Source organism: Pristiophorus japonicus, chromosome 20 (assembly GCF_044704955.1).
Source record: "Pristiophorus japonicus isolate sPriJap1 chromosome 20, sPriJap1.hap1, whole genome shotgun sequence".
NCBI classification, from domain to species: Eukaryota; Metazoa; Chordata; class Chondrichthyes; family Pristiophoridae; genus Pristiophorus; species Pristiophorus japonicus.
The window spans coordinates 34,052,924-34,070,591 of NC_091996.1; the positions used below are offsets into that span (position 1 = coordinate 34,052,924).

The 17,668-nt window shown below is 42.1% G+C and overlaps 1 protein-coding gene across 1 annotated transcript in view; it reads right to left on the minus strand.

The window, feature by feature from the left end:
- Positions 1-14,473, minus strand: part of lhx6a (LIM homeobox 6a) — a 64,209-nt gene extending 49,736 nt beyond the window's left edge. Inside the window, exons 1-4 of the mRNA XM_070863402.1 lie at positions 14,396-14,473; positions 13,010-13,081; positions 11,251-11,433; positions 9,032-9,153 (exon numbers count right to left, since the gene is read on the minus strand). Coding sequence (XP_070719503.1) covers positions 9,032-9,153; positions 11,251-11,433; positions 13,010-13,081; positions 14,396-14,473 — 455 coding nt within the window. The remainder of the gene's footprint in view (positions 1-9,031; positions 9,154-11,250; positions 11,434-13,009; positions 13,082-14,395) is intronic.
- Between the last annotated feature and the right edge of the window lie 3,195 nt (positions 14,474-17,668).

A 17,668-nucleotide genomic window follows, 5' to 3' on the forward strand; every position in this document is an offset into this window, starting at 1 on the left:
ATAGATAGATAGATATCTAACTCCAGAGGAATCAAGGGATATGGGGATCGGGCGGGAAAGTGGAGATGAGGTGATCTTATTGAATGGCAGAGCAGGCTCGAGGGACCGTATGGCCCACTCCTGCTCCTAATTCGTATGTTCTTAATTCTTATGTAAATCGGTTTCACGCCACAAAGTTGGCTGGTGATAGAGCATGATGATGAGAAAGGGAAGCTCTTCTGAAACGGTGGTTCATGTAGTGGGGCAGGAGCTTTTCTCTGCATCTAAACATGCTAAACCTTACCGGGAAGTGCCTAATGCAGATATGGGTTACCAGTTCTGATAGTATTCGCTTAAAGAGCACAAAAGCCCACAAAAATAGATCTAAATATATACCCTGTGAGCAGTTACTTTAGCACTGTTCTTTATTCTATAGGCTCAGCTGTGAATGTCATAGTCCTTGAAAGAGATTGTTCACAACACTGAAAATAAACCAGTCACCTAATGATACATACTTATTAAACTGACAATGTTATTTTATTTATTTAATTAAGTTATATATCTCACCAGTCTTTCCCACTCTCCTCCTCTTCTTTTCTCAAGATTGGCTTGCCCAAGTACAGTTTCAGGGATGCTGGTCTTTGTCCAGATCTTTGCCCAAGTGGCCATTACTTATGTGTGACGAGGACATCACAGCCAACCCCGTTTCTGATCTCCCCTCGGACTTTTCAGGTCTGTACCGCTCAACGATGATGTATTTATCTCTAAGCCACAGGGAAAACTTGGAAACATTCAGGTTATCCCCATTTAACAGAATATCATAGTGGGTGACTGTGTGTTAGGATGTGATTGTATAAAGAAGGTTCCCTAAGCAGCTCACAGACGATAACGTCATAACATCACGTGCTTACGATTTTATAGCATTTTTTTCAACCAACAAAAAAAACAATTTTAATTTTACTAAGTTTGTGAAGCCCTAGATGACAATTTGGAGCTGCTCAATGTTGACATTTTACCATCCCAATATCATACCTACAGAGATATGATTTACATTCTAAATATGTCATTCGTAATTTATATGGTTGGTCTCACTTGAAAATACATTTTTATTCAAGACTTTTAGACTTTCTATTCAAGACTTGTTTTAAGCCTGGACGTTAGATATTCTACCACATGACGCATCACAACGTGCATTCCTTCTAGCTTAGTCACTGGTTAGCCATCGAGAGGGGGGAAACTTAGTTGGTTTATTACATTATACCAGGAGCAAGGAGCTCAATTGTAATGTCCTAGTTTCCTAGATAGTTGAGCCCAAGGAAATTTGCTGAAGATCACGAGGAAGAGTCTCACGAGGAGGCTGCCTGCTCTGCTGAATATTTCAACGACAAAAACAACTTAAATTTATATTTCCTGGGTTTTGTTCTGTTTCTGTTTATAGCTGAAGGTGTTTTGTGATATTGTTCTGTCAGGATGAGGTTCACGCCAGCAAAAATCTATCCCCGCTGGTATATCACCATTCTAAATAAAGGTGACACCTCACCTCCTCTGTCGCTAGGACATTCAATAGGTTCCCAACACAGTTTCTGCTTATCTGTGAACAGGCCGGAACTTACACATACAAGTAAACTCACATATTTCAGAAAGATAGATTTAGTATGGACTAAGACTATGTGGCACCGAGTAATGTGATGATATCACGTGAAATCATTCATTGTGTAATTGCAGTATTTATATTATTAGGTACTTTAGCTCTTTGGTGGCAGCATGGTTGCTAAGGGAAGGTGCTGGAACATGCGGGTGAAGGTCTGCTTTTGTTTAAACATACAACACATTCCGTGATGCCCAGAAAAGGAGTGGAAATAGTATCATTAAAAATGTTCATAATATAATGAGCTGTCATACAGCTCCTGATATCAGCAATGTTTTAATTAATAGGACTGGGTTTTATTACTCAGATAAGAATGGTAAGAATGTGCCAATCACACTCAATATTCTATTTATACCACAACACAGTGAAATACTGACTAACGCCCTAGCACTTATTGCATTATTTGCTAACATCACGGTGCTTTGCAGGATAATGTGATTTTGGTTATGTCATGGCATGGCTAACTTACTAATACAGCTGACCTATTGCTCCAAGGCCACGTTTGTCTTTTTAAATAAAAGCGGAATTTGCTTGTATTTATATAAACTAACATCCCTGGGGTTCAGGTGACAGATATAGTCACTGTTGCTCTTGTACTATATGAAGCACTTGATTCTGTCTCCTTCTATCTGTTCGATACTTAACCCCTGAACACCAATACACCGAGTGTGACCGTGGGTGAAATATATGCCCACTATCACACCGCGATGCTGATGACCTCTGTTAGCCACGATGCGAGTGCGGCCTGGATTCAGGCCGCAGATTAATGTTTTAACAAAAGTCTGCTATCCTCAATATTCCGCAGTCCCACCAGAAAGTCCATACGCACAGAATCTCTGGACACAAGCACTCCCATTCTGCCTGCAAATTCACACGCACAACAGCAACCATCATTTCGCCCATAAATGTGGGCAGATAGTGACAAGCCTGCACTGGGACACTTCCCTCTCGTCTATTAAAAAATACTTGTATTTATATAGCGCCTTTCACGACCACCGGACGTCTCAAAATTCTTTACCGCCAATTAAGTACTTTTTTAGAAGTGTAGTCATTCTTGTAATTTAAACTATAAACACCCAAAGTGTTTTTCGTGATATATATTATGCAGTTGTCCCCATTGTCTTTGACTAACAAGTATTTCAATCCTAATTCAGTTATTCTTTTCGCTGCTGGTCATGTTTTCCAACGAGTGTATTGGTTATTTTAATTTCAATGCTTTAAACGGGAAAGTGATTGGTTTGTAAAAGGATGGCGCAGTGGGAAAGACATCCCATCCACAAATCGCACGAAATATAACTGCACGGTAATCACTATAGAAATCACACCTCGGGGTCGTCAGGTTCCCGACTCTGTAATCTTTAATATATCCCATTTCACAACCTGCACAAATGCTCATATAACCGCGAAAGGTCAATCCCATACAATTATTTTGAACAAACCAGGGTTTAAAATCGTAGCGTGATGAGAGCTCTCGGTGCAATGGCATAACGCGGCGTGGGGTAGCATGGTATAGTGTATCACCGCTTTTAATAAATCGCCTAAACTCGCTATTTTGTATGATTTACTGAATCCGGTATGTTTTTGAAATGAACACACCAACAGCGAACACGCTCAGTATGATGGAAAATAAGGAAACAGTCCCAATTAACTTCATGTTACGCTGGAAAATATTCATATTTCTCCAGGACAAAGGTTACTCAGACGTGGTTATTTACGCGCCCAGGCGCTAAATGTGGTGCTCAAACGCATAATTACCACTACCCTCGGTCATTTATTACATTGCTTTCAATTATTCCCAGCTTTAGATTCTCCTGCAAACACCGATTGGATGGCAAGCATGTCAAATGTCAACACCGATCTTGGTGGTGTTTGTTTTTACCTTGGTTCATAAGGTGCGGGTTTATTCCGACTGTCCCCAAACACACACAATTGGTTTGTGAAAAAATCTCATTTGGTTCAATAAGAATCCAAATTACAAAGTTATTCCTATATATAGTTTTATTTGTGTCTATTAAATATATATATAGATTGTATAAAAGCTGTTTTTAAACCGATTCCTATTTTAACTTATTTATTGATATGATCAATTATTCTTGCTTAAAAGTTAGCTACTTTATTCTGCTGGCCCAATTTCTGAATAACTGATTAGAAGAATCGGTTATTGGCCAAATGTTAGATACAATATGAAATTGCTTAACTAGGCAGCAGGTTATTACAAAGTGAAATAAACGTATACGAGATTTCCAAACCTAACAGTGTTTTTTAAAATTCTACCAAAACCCAATGTTCCAAGGTCTGAAATCTTAAATCTGCACCTTAAATGTTACTGAATCTTTTGTGAATATGAGCAATTCAACTTTAACCGATTTAACTCATCAGTCGAACAGACTACATGAAGTAAATGAAGTGACGTAAATTTGATGACACACACACACGCTGACGGATCCATACTTTTGGGTGGGTTAACTATTTTACCACTTGAATGCATTGTTTGAATGAGAGCTCTGACAGTCCAACCATGTTTGAAATTTGACGGGAATTAATTTAACGGGCTGTCACAACACGTGTCATGTGTCATGATATATTTGTTAAACATGTTTGCTCAAAGCTAAAACATTGTTCATTTGACGGCGCACAAAGCCAGAATAAAATATTTGCAACAAGTTTGAAAAGGATAAAAGGCTGAAGACATGAAAGGAGATTTTTACTGATGGGTTTGGTCAAATTGTCCATATATTTTAGTGGGACAACTTAGACGTGCAAAACACCCGTTATAATTTACAGCATGTAAAGGTCATTTAGCTGGCGGAATGTAAATACTTCTTGCTGGACCGACACAACAGAGATTGCATTCAAGAAATTCCGGATCGAAATAAAATATTCATATTTTCATATAGACAGACTATCCCTGGTACTTATTGTGGCAGCTTTAGAAATGCCTCCTATATGGACTCTAACAGTTTAAGGGAAAATATAGTGATATCTTTCACTTTGTGAATATATGCATCAACTAACAGCAAAATAAGAAGACATATACTCCCTATCAGAATTTCTGAAAATTAATTCATCATAGTCTTCACCCCTGAAATTGCCATTAACTTTTTTGTATCAATAAATGTCATCCCAGTGACTAAATCCCCACAGCACTGTATAACAGGACTAATATCACACAGGATTTGATCTAAAGACACCAGCAACACTCTGCTACTAAATGCGCTGGGATGTGCTGGAAATCGTGCACACAACCCAGCTCCAGAATATTCACAACTTAAAATAAATGATTCATAAAATATGAAATCCGTGTCCAGCCTGAGGTAGATTTTATGATTTTACACTTATATTCCACTCGCTGCTTAAGGGTGCTACACGTCCCACAGACGTTTTTGAAAAGTGAAGGTAACAGTGCACTCTAGCAATGGCAATCCGGATTCAGAGCAAATATCGCATACAGCACAGTGACTGGCTGGGAATTTAAATTACAACAGAGAATTTAAATTGACAAGTTGATTAATAAAAAGGGGCAGCGTAATTTCCCCCGATGAGAAAAAAAAATGGAAAATCCTGACCTTCTAAAATGTTTCAATGTGGCACACAATACCAATACAGGCCTCGCTTGGCCCACACAAAGGCCCGTCTGTTCCTGTCTAATAATTACATTACGTACATTGCACATCACGGAGGGAGTTGGGATTATTTTCATGTAATTGTCTAAATGAATCGCGCAGTTATGAATACGGCATTTAAAACACAGCAATGGGCAAAACATTCGGCGAATGGCAAGAAACTAAAATAGTTCAGATCGAGTGAAAAATCAAAGGTAAATACAGTAGGTAGCAGGAAGGGTGAATTATTCGGTACTTTAGACCATTCGTCGGGTTTTTTAACGTGAACATTGGTTATGGATGAGAGCTGAGAGAATCTTTGGAACTGATGAATAGAGCTTTTAAACTTTGTCTCAACTTTCGAAGCGACACGAATCTAAAGGACGGATTGTGGGTCACCTGTTAGGATACCTCACCGCATCTCAGCGCTTCGTCTCATCTGCTTTGGTGATTTACACTCTCACACACCCTCACACACACACACACAGAACCCCCCATACAGACAGACATCCTCACACACCCTCACACACACACACAGAACCCCCCATACAGACAGACACCCTCACACACCATCATACACACACACAGAACCCCCCATACAGACAGACACCCTCACACAGTCTCACACACACAGAACCACCCATACAGACACCCTCACACACCCTCACACACACTCAGAACCCCCCCCCCCATACAGGTAGACGCGCTCACACCCTCACACACACACACACACACACAGAACACCCCATGTAGACAGATACCCTTACACACCCTCACACACAGAAACCTCCATACGGACAGCCACCCACACACACACACACACACACAGAACCCCCCATACAGACAGACACCCTCACACACCCTCACACACAGAAACCCCCATACAGACATACACTCTCACACACCCTCACACACACACACACAGAACCCCCCATACAGACAGACATCCTCACACACCCTCACACACACACACAGAACCCCCCATACAGACAGACACCCTCACACACCCTCACACACACACAGAGAACCCCCCATGCAGACAGACACCCTCACACACACACACAGAACCCCCCATACAGACAGACACCCTCACACAGTATCTCACACACACACACACACATACACAGAACACCCCATACAGACAGACACCCTCACACACACACAGAACCCCCCATACAGACAGACACCCTCACACACACACAGAATCCCCCATACAGACAGACACCCTCACTCACCCTCACACACACACAGAACCCCCCCATACAGACAGACATCCTCACACACCCTCACACACACACACAGAACCCCCCATACAGACAGACACCCTCACACACCCTCACACACAGACACAGAAACCCCCATACAGACAGACACCCACACACACACAGAACCCCCCTCATACAGACAGACGCCCTCACACACACACACAGAAACTCCCAAACAGACAGACACCTCACACACATAAACCCCCATACAGACAGACACCCTCACACACCCTCACACACACACACACAGAACCCCCTTACAGACAGACACCCTCACATACCCTCACACACACACACACAGATCCCCCCCACACAGACAGACACCCTCACAGACCCTCACACACAGAAACCCCCATACAGACACCTTCACTAACACACACAAACACACACACAGAACCCCCCATACAGACACATACCCTCACACACCCTCACACACACACAGAATCCCCCCATACAGACAGACACCCTCACACACCCTCACACACAGAAACCCCCAAACAGACAGACACCCTCACACACCCTCACTCACACACACACAGAACCCCCCATACAGAGAGACACCCTTACACACACGCGCACACACACAGAAACCCCATCCAGACAGAGACCCTCACAAACCCTCACGTACACACACAGAAACCCCCATACAAACAGACACCCTCACACATGCACACAAAGAACCCCCATACAGACAGGCACCCACACACACCCTCACACACACACACACACACACACACAAACCCCCCATACAGACAGACACCCTCACACACCCTCACACACACACAGAACCCCCCATACAGACAGACACCCTCACACACACACAGAACCCCCCATACAGACAGACGCCCTCACACACACACAGAATCCCCCATACAGACAGACACCCTCACTCACCCTCACACACACACAGAACCCCCCCATACAGACAGACATCCTCACACACCCTCACACACACACACAGAACCCCCCATACAGACAGACACCCTCACACACCCTCACACACACACACACACATACACAGAACACCCCACACAGACAGATACCCTTACACACCCTCACACACAGAAACCCCCATACAGACAGACACCCACACACACACACACACACAGAACCCCCCTCATACAGACAGACGCCCTCACACACACACACAGAAACTCCCAAACAGACAGACACCTCACACACATAAACCCCCATACAGACAGACACCCTCACACACCCTCACACACACACACACAGAACCCCCCTTACAGACAGACACCCTCACATACCCTCGCACACACACACACACACACACAGACCCCCCCCCATACAGACAGACACCCTCACAGACCCTCACACACAGAAACCCCCATACAGAGACCTTCACTAACACACACACACACACAGAACCCCCCATACAGACACATACCCTCACACACCCTCACACACACACAGAATCCCCCCATACAGACAGACACCCTCACACACCCTCACACACCGAAACCCCCAAACAGACAGACACCCTCACACACCCTCACTCACACACACACAGAACCCCCCATACAGAGAGACACCCTTACACACACGCGCACACACACAGAAACCCCATCCAGACAGAGACCCTCACACACCCTCACGCACACACACAGAAACCCCCATACAAACAGACACCCTCACACATGCACACACAGAACCCCCATACAGACAGGCACCCACACACACCCTCACACACACACACACACACACACACACACATACAAACCCCCCATACAGACAGACACCCTCACACACACACAGAACCCCCCATACAGACAGACACCATCACACCCTCACACACACACAGAACCCCCCATACAGACAGACACCCTCACACACACACACAATCCCCCATACAGACAGACACCCTCACTCACCCTCACACACACACAGAACCCCCCATACAGACAGACACCCTCACACACCCTCACACACACACAGAACCCCCCATACAGACAGACACCCTCACACACACACAGAACCCCCCATACAGACAGACACCCTCACACCCTCACACCCTCACACACACACAGAACCCCCCATACAGACAGACACCCTCACACACACACAGAATCCCCCATACAGACAGACACCCTCACTCACCCTCACACACAGAACCCCCCATACAGACAGACAGACAGACACCCTCACATACACGCACACACAGAACCCCCCATACAGACAGACACCCTCACACACCCTCACACATAAACACTCACACAGAAACCCCCATACACACACATACACACACACACACATTACGTTTAATTACGTGCTAACATCAATTTCTTTTTTGAAATTTACAACTTTCGGTTTAATAAAGATCCAGTAATTCATAAAACGCTACCCTTGACAGAGCTTGAAAAGGTTGGCTGTGAAATATTAAGAGGCCGGCTCCAAATATTTCACTCTCTGAAGCGCGCATTACATTGCGTGTTAAACATCCTGACACACTTTAAGAGTCTTTGCCAAACGGGGATGAAACCAACGGTGCACATTCCCAACGGGATGAAGGTCCTCACCTGAAATAATCCACTTTGCAGAAGATTTCTTTGTTTTTAATGTAACAGCTGGTATGTCTGCGAAGGGATGTCCTGCAGACTGAACACGCCAAGCAACGAACGTGCCAGATCAGATTATTCACCTGCAATTTAATGCAGAAAATCCATCAACTGTCACCGAGTCAGATTAAGCACTTCAGTCACTTAACCTGAACACAGCAAATGCGCAGAAACTGCGAATTGAGGCCCAAAGGTCCATACATTCGCTATTAACCTGTTTAGGATTTATTTCAGGTAGTACTTGTGAATCTTTGATCTATTTTATAACCAGCGACACACTACAATGTGGTTGTAACATCATACAGAGATGAGTGTGCAAAACTCACTGAACATACTTTTCGAAATATTAAATGCGGACATTAGCATTACTTTCTGATAATATTTTTAGATACATCATGCATATAATTTTATTTGACAATTCCTTATTTCGTATCATAGGTTTATCGCGTACATTGAAAGCGCAAACCAAAGTAATTATGCTTAATTTGCGGTTATCATTACATTTATTTATTAAATATGACGCAAAATTATTTTAATTTAACTGTAACATATAATGGGAAATAACGAGATGGACTTGGTGCCGCCATCTCCCCCACCTCAGATTAAAAAAAGGATTTGATAAGGTTCAAAATATCCAAGGAAGGGGGAAAGTTTTAATTAAGTAAGTTACCATTTAATGTTGCGCATTCAGCCATTTTCTGCTGATCAATGATTCCATCAGCCAATGTGGACAGTGTAGCCACCCTGTCACTGTGTGCAAGCTACAAGTGGAATCTCAACTATTTATTGGTGATAAAAGAGGTTTAGGCTTGAGGAGTCACACTGGTAATGCAGACTCATGTGGTTTTGCCTAATATATATTTTAAAATCTACAAGAATTTCGTGCAAAATAGATGTATAATGCGTTCTGCACCATTTGTTTTCAAAGGCGTTCGGCAGAGTTTGTCATAGTTTTACACTAATCCATCATTCTCTTCCCCCGCTCCCACCCCTTGTCAAATAGTCTAAAACAGTCAATTCGACATGATTTTGAACTCGTTGAACTTTAAAGTTTAACAGGAACTCCAGTTATTACTGTTCCAAGCAACACACGATGTATGTATTGATGGTAACTGCATCACTAAAATTAATCAAAATTCCGTATCTATAGAAAACCAGCTAGAAAGTCACAGGGTCAAGATTGAGAAATCCGAATACTTCCCTTTTAAATAAACGGGAGTCCCTTTCCCCGAACAGTTCGGGTGAAACCACGTTCTGCAACATTATAATCATCTCTGAAACAGCGAATATAACTACATGTGTAGATTCAAGGAACTCTTCTCTCTTTCGTTAGAATTCATGAATTTAAAAAAAGTATTTAATTTTACAAATTCGATTCAGTCAATATTTTTGTCTAGAGTGATTAGTATTTGCAGTTAGCAAGAGTTAACAGCCAACAAACAGCTAACAAATCACACTGCCTGCATTGTAAATTCTGTAATTTAATGAGTATTATTTCCTTACTCCCATTTATTCTAACCCAACTCCGATTTATTTTCCATAATCCTTATTTATCCAGCATGCATAACGCCTCCTATATCGACATAAGGGCCATTGGGACTTTCCCAACACAATTCTAACTTGGATGTTGATTGCGCGCTCAGTGTGCGTTTATGAATCGGCCTTTTTCTGCATTATGTTGACATTTTAACACGGTGTTTCGAAGCATCCTTTAGATGCTGCATTTCAAAGTCTGGAAATTATGCTAACATCCCTCACTGTGTTTGTACAGTGAAATAAACCAATGCATCTAGATACCGCAGTTTCACATTGATCAAGTTTGGAGAGTTTGAAAATCTACTACATTGCTGAACAGTAGATTCAAAGTACATACACATTATTTTTCTTGCAAAAGTACAAAATAAAATAAGTAAATATATAAAATTGGAACTGACGCAGTGATTAATCTGAACCAGCGTGACCTATTTTCAGTAGCCACACTTATCAGAGATCAGCACTTAAAGACACGCGTTCTCCTCTTTGTGCCTACTATCTACTTAACTTTTCTAATTCAATTGAGATTTAAGACTATTTGCTTATTAAATGAGCGCGCCTTATTTGAATTGCATGTAAGCGATTACTCTCTATGGAGGTGTTATTCTGGCGTTGGTCTCCTTGTGACCGTTAATTAGAATACTCACCTTTAACAGATATTTGTCTAGGATTTCTAAGCCACAACTGGCACAGATGTTTTTGTCGGCAGAGGCGATGGAGTACGAAGATGAAGGCGGAGATGAAATAGAGGGAGTGGATGGAGGACTGGGCGAAGATCGAATCTCGTCTTTCTCCACGTTAGTTCCCAACGTGTCACCATCAGCGTGGGACTGTAGAAAAGAACAAAATGAACAATTAATACATTTCATCCAACTGCATATCTGTTAAAGGTCTTTTGTCCGTTCGAGTGTCCTTTCACAAGCTTGCAAAAGACACTGCCGTCCCTAGTTTAGATTTAGGGGAAGCCATTACATATCATTTTAAAATGTTATACACTATGTTTTTTGCCAGTAACTATTTGCTATCAGTACTAGTTCTATAATCAGACCGAATATAAGATTGGATTACAAATGTTTAATTAATGAAAATAACTTTCACGTTGAGAAATGAAGTATACCAGATAAATACAGATGTTGGTTTGCAGTTAACTAAATCATTATCCAATTCACGTATTTTAGACTCAGCCAGCTCTAAACAAGGATTGAAGTTGTTTGTATACATGTCTACTTTTATAGACCAGTTCCACCATAGCATTGATTATAACGTTTAAAATGCGCCCATCAAAAATTATTGCTGATCGATTTTGGATTTTTTCACCCTCAGAAATCATTTGAAAATGTCTGTTATTGTTTTAAGTACAGAGGGCCGGAGAATTAATACATTTTACCAATAAGCACTCGATCAGTGTGCGGCACTGCACTGTAGGACCAATCGTTCACCTGTCTATAACCAGCGGATTCCACATTCATAAACCAACATGGTTTACTCGCTATTCCGATGGTGTTTGCCATTGATGGCTTCAAATGTTGTCCGCATTTTACATTCAGCATCGTGCAAACATCTATCGAAAGGCCGATCGGTGTACGTGTTTATTATGGTCGATCTTGAACTAGATTATGCATCACCAGCAACACTGCAGCTCAGGCTGATCAAGTTTGTTTTGCACTGGGGAGTTCGAAGGGAAACGCATTCTGTGACACGGGTTGTTACAAAGGATCTAAATATTATGAGTGTAAGCCAATAATATGCACTTCATCGTGACAGCTGGGCTGACTTGTGTCTGAAGATCATGCTTTGATCCTGGTCATTTAAAATTACAAGTATATTCGGGTTCCTGTCTTATACACCGAAACAGCTGAAGCGTTCTAACAGTTAATAATTACTATCCACACATGTGTCTCTTTATCCTATAAAATCTAGCACACACCAGCAAGGCTAAAATCAAATTTGTTTTTTAAAATGTTGCTGGAGGGGGGTATTTTCACGTTTCAGCTGATCTGATCATTAAAATGACAATTTCATACGGGAAAATAATGGTCAGCTTTAAGAGCCAAATCATAGTGATTAAGTTCAAATAGATTCCTAACAGTAAATGATTTATTTCCTAGCAGTGGCATAAAGCCGTACTGAACACACGAGAACACAAAAAGTGATGCCGTTAACATAGGCTGTAATTCACTATTACTTGTCCTGTTCAAACTTTGATTGTGTTACTGTGACGGCCCCGCTTGTAAAGGCACCAATTGTTTAATCTCTGACATTGACACGTACAATACAAGAGGGATCTTGAAACTGCAAACCAACACAGGATTTGCATGAAAAAAAATCTATAGCTACATAGTCAACCTTGAGTGAATGAAACACGTTCTGACTAATCATGTTCAGCTTAAATGTTCTCTTACTCACCATGATCTGAGAAATGTTGCTTTCCACACACCGCGATGTGCCTTGTTTATGCTGACTGTCCTGTGACATTACCTTTAAGAGAGATTTTGAACCAGAAACATGAATGCAATGCTTGCTGCAGCAGTCTTATAAACGTCTTTAAAGAAGAACTGGACGCTTATATATGCGCCTAAAATAATAAATAATATTTTTTCTAGTGGGCATTTAAATCTGTGCAACAATACGGCATTTAATGAAGCAATTTTAATTTTGATTCGATCTTTTCTCCACTTAACCCTGGGCTCTTGAAGTAATCGCTCACTTTCTGTGCAATCCAAGGCAGAGGAATAAACTACCTGCAATTAGAAACTGGATGAAATCCGGAAGATAAGTGCCAGCCAGGGTGTCAATTACAGCTGTCAATCAATAAGGCATCCGGGCACCACAGAATTGGAAATTTGATTTCCTAAATGGCAGTAATTAAAAATCTAATATTTTTTTGAACGAACGACTGGGAGATGAGAGTGTGAAGTGGACAGTTTGAAAGCTTTCCTTTCTATTTAGAAAACCTCTCCCCCCCCCCACCCCCACCTTTTTAATTTCAGATGGAGATTTACAATTGCAAACGCTCCTTTTTAACCAGCTAATACTGGGAAGGAAGGTAGTAATTTTTGGATCTATAGTGCTGAGTTCAATGGAAACTATTAGTTGCATTTAAGGAGACGGCACGACTTGCATGAAGTCTGGCAGTGCAGTAATATCGAAGAGATTTGTTTTGGCACACACACACAGTATCTTGACATTGCATCATACATTTTACAATACGTTTTGTTCCAAATGACCTTATAAATACTTGTTTGATTATATTCGCTAAACTTAAATGGTTATGGGCGCTATGACAATTTAAACAGTTACTTTGAAATGTATACAGACCTAACACTACACTGCAATACTCCGCCGTGTCTAACTTCCTAGTTGAACAATCTCACTGATATTACTTCGGCCCAATGGTTATTACCCCACCCCCCCCCCCCCGCCCCCACCACCACCTCTACACCCCTAACATATATTTTTGAAGGGCCGATCTATTTTCAATTCAGTTTTATGTTTGAGCCGTTCGCTCTCCAAGTTCGCCTTTTTAGCTATATTTGGAAATCTCTAACGAATCCCACAATAAGCTCGCAGAAGACACTTGGGACACACTTCAGCCCCATTTAAATGATTTGCAAGCCATTCGTATCCAACAAGTTTTTGCAACCGGCTGCTTTTCTCAACTTAAAATATAAGGGAGACATACACCGGCTGTCTAGAAAGTTACTGAAACTCCCAGTTAACATAGCACCACACAATTGTCCAAAGTAACATTTCTCGCTCTCCCTCCCTCTCTGCAAAAGCGAAGTATTTTACCTTTTCGGCTGGGATTCCTTCAGATAGAACCTTGTTGCCCTCTGGCAGGGGAGCCACGGTTTCACTTTTCCAGTACATGGGGAACGTCGAGTCTTAACACAACTGGTTCCGCAACACCCAGGAAACAGCTCGAGAACTTTCGGTGTCGATCAAAAGATTCCCTCTTTTTTTTCTCTCTCTCCTCTTCCCCCTTGCTAGATAAAAGAATAAAATCCACTTGTGGACAGCTCCAGCAGCCGCTCCTGTGTTTCGGGAGCACTGCACGGTTAGACAGCATCAGCATTTAGCAGAGGCGTACCAGAAAATCCTGTTTGCGCTGAGGTATGAGAGGGCATTCAATGTGATTACGTTTCGAGACTGGACATCAACGCTGCGCTTGCGATTTTTTTTTAGCTGTGGAGAGAGAGAGAGAGAGAGAAACGCACACACACACACACACACCGAGTTTCACATCCTCGACTTCAGAGAACTGATCGTAGACAGAGGGCTTTTTTTCAAGAGCTAAATGTTTACTGAACTTTGTAAGAGAGAAAAAAAATTCTTCCTTCCACTTTTCCGTTCGGAGATGAAGTTGGTGCAAGCCAGGAAGTGAAGTGATTCGATCATGTAGAGCACGTCTGGTCTGTCAGCTTCTAGAGAAAGTCCATGTGGAAGTAGGAAAGGGTTTAGGGATCTGTTTAATCTAACTGTGTAATCAGGATTGACCGGAGGTGACTGAGAAGTTTAACTGGAGTGAGTTCAACTTCAGCCAGAAGCGCCCACGGGGTTATCAGTGGGTTAGCAGGCGTTTCAAGATCGGTGTATCCGTTTTCCAATACATTTTCATGGGCCCTTGCTGAAATGTATAATCGTGCAGTTAAGTTCCTACCACAGTTTATTTTTAATCATGGAAATTCATTGCGGTAATCTATATATTAATGGCTCGTCTCCTAAAATCAGATCAAATAAGCTGAACTTGGGATTAACAGCCCTGCCGCATTAAGTGTGTCCCCGAGCGGAAAATGCAATTTGGGGAGTTGGTAAGTTATTGCACTTGCTAGGTGTGCACATATCTCGAAATAAATGCAAGGCAGGCCCTCTGGTTGACTGACAATGTATAGGTGTGTGGTTCGGTACGTGATGAAAGGTATCAGCCCGTGCCTGGACTGGTACAGTAATCCGTGCACATATAACTGTTGCTCTTCACTCCACCCCCAAAACGCAATCTGAATCGATGTTTTTTTAACGCAAATTGCTCGCATTATTTTCGCTCAGCCCAGACTCCATACGATATGACAGATCTTCAGTGTAATCATTTTGATTTGATGTGCTTTTTTTCCTTGGGTCCACGATCTTGCTATGATACTATGATAAAATGGAAATGCGTCAATGGAGCACTATAAATGTAGTTACACCTCGGCACTTATTTTATAAATGACAATGTATACCAAAATATGTGGATGCGTATATTTCTGTGTGCGGCTGCATCTAGGTATGCAAGTGTTTGTATCTGTGGGTAGCTAGGCTTTGTACCTGTATGCAGGTGTGTGTGTATATATATATGTGTGTGTGTGTGTGTATCTAACTGTGCACTGCGTCTGTGAAATTTTGCATGTGCTCATATATTACTCGTCAGGCAATACAAGCCATTGCCTTTACTTTTAATATTGAGTGCTCTTTCGCATGTATAATAGACTGGCGCTACTTTCCTCTGCTGCCAGCACCAACCCCGTCAAAGTTCTGAAAGAGTGCATTTGATTAATTTGTCACAGGGCCAATTTGAATTTCTGGCTCCCTGGTGGAATTGGCATCACACATTTTATAAGTATATATAAAATATAAAGAACAAAAGGGCATGATCTTAAACCTAGAGCTAGGCCATTTAGGAGTGAAATCAGGCAGAACCTTTCACACACAAAGGGTAGTGGAAATCGAAAGCTCTCTCCCAAAAGGCTGGGTCAATTGAAATGTTCAAAACTGAGATGGATAAAGAAAGACTTGCATTTATATAGCTCCTTTCACGACCACCGGACGTCTCAAAGCGCTTTACAGCCAATGAACATAAGAAATAGGAGCAGGAGTAGGCCATTTGGCCCTTCGAACCTGTTCCGCCATTTAATAAGATCTTTGATGTGCTTTGAAATACTCTTCAAGTGTAATTCCTGTTGTAATGTGAAAAACGATAGAGTTAGGACAGAGTTTCGTTAGGTGAGGGTATCCAGGGATATGGGGCAAAGGTGGGTAAATGGAGTTAGCCATGATCGAATTGAATGGCGGAGGGGCCGAATGGCCTCCTCCTGTCCCTATGTAAACACATATTAACAATTGCCAATGAAAGCAGCAACATCAGTGGGATGTGTCCCTGTTACCAGCCACCGACCAGCAGGGCTTAATTCCAGCTTATTTTAATAGTTAGAGAGCTAAGGAGGGATGGAGCTAGAAATCTATTCGCTCGAGGTCAGATTATTAAGATGTGTCGAGACTACCGATACTCCGCACACTTTCTAGTTTCAATCCCCACTTTGAGATTTTGCAAGATGGCAGACAAAATTCTGGGCAGAACCTGAAAATATTTTACATAAAGACAGTGAGCCATTGGAGGGTCTCGGTGCCCATAATAACGCATTCGTTGCACGCACCGATTCCTCCCTGTTAAATAGTTGAGCAACAGTTTATCCCAATGGGACTGCAGTCCCAGGTCCGCTTGTGCATCGCCAGTGCCTCTCCCACGGGTATGTGTGTGTGTGTGTGTGCGTGTGTGAACTCCGCTCTATCCATACGAGGAATGCAGACTCCCTTTGAGCACTGACTTCTCCGATGAGGTCAGTTGTCACTTGGCATCCGTTCCTCTCCCCTCACAACGCCCTAGCCCACACTTTCACTTCTTGGTAGCCCGAAGGACGAGGTTAGTGTGTCTCCATTAGGGGGAATGGATAGTTTATGTTCAGTGTAGTAACAAGTCAATTTGGAAATGATTGCCCTTGTTTTGAAATGTATTTTTTTTTACATTCGTGATGTGGGCTGATATTCAGTGAATGGAGGAAGAGTGACAGTATTAGTGACTTGTCATTTTTACACAGCGGGTTGTGATCTGGAAGCGTGGTGCAATAGTAACTTTCAAAAGGGAACTGGATAAATATTTGAAGGGGAAAACTAGGAGAATGGGACTAATTGCATAGCTCTACCAAAAGTACATGGGCCGAATGAGCTTGTGTGCTGTATAATTCTATGCTGCTACAAGTTTCTGTATCAGTAAATCTTGGCAGTGTTTATAAAGGACGTGGTCCTTATAGC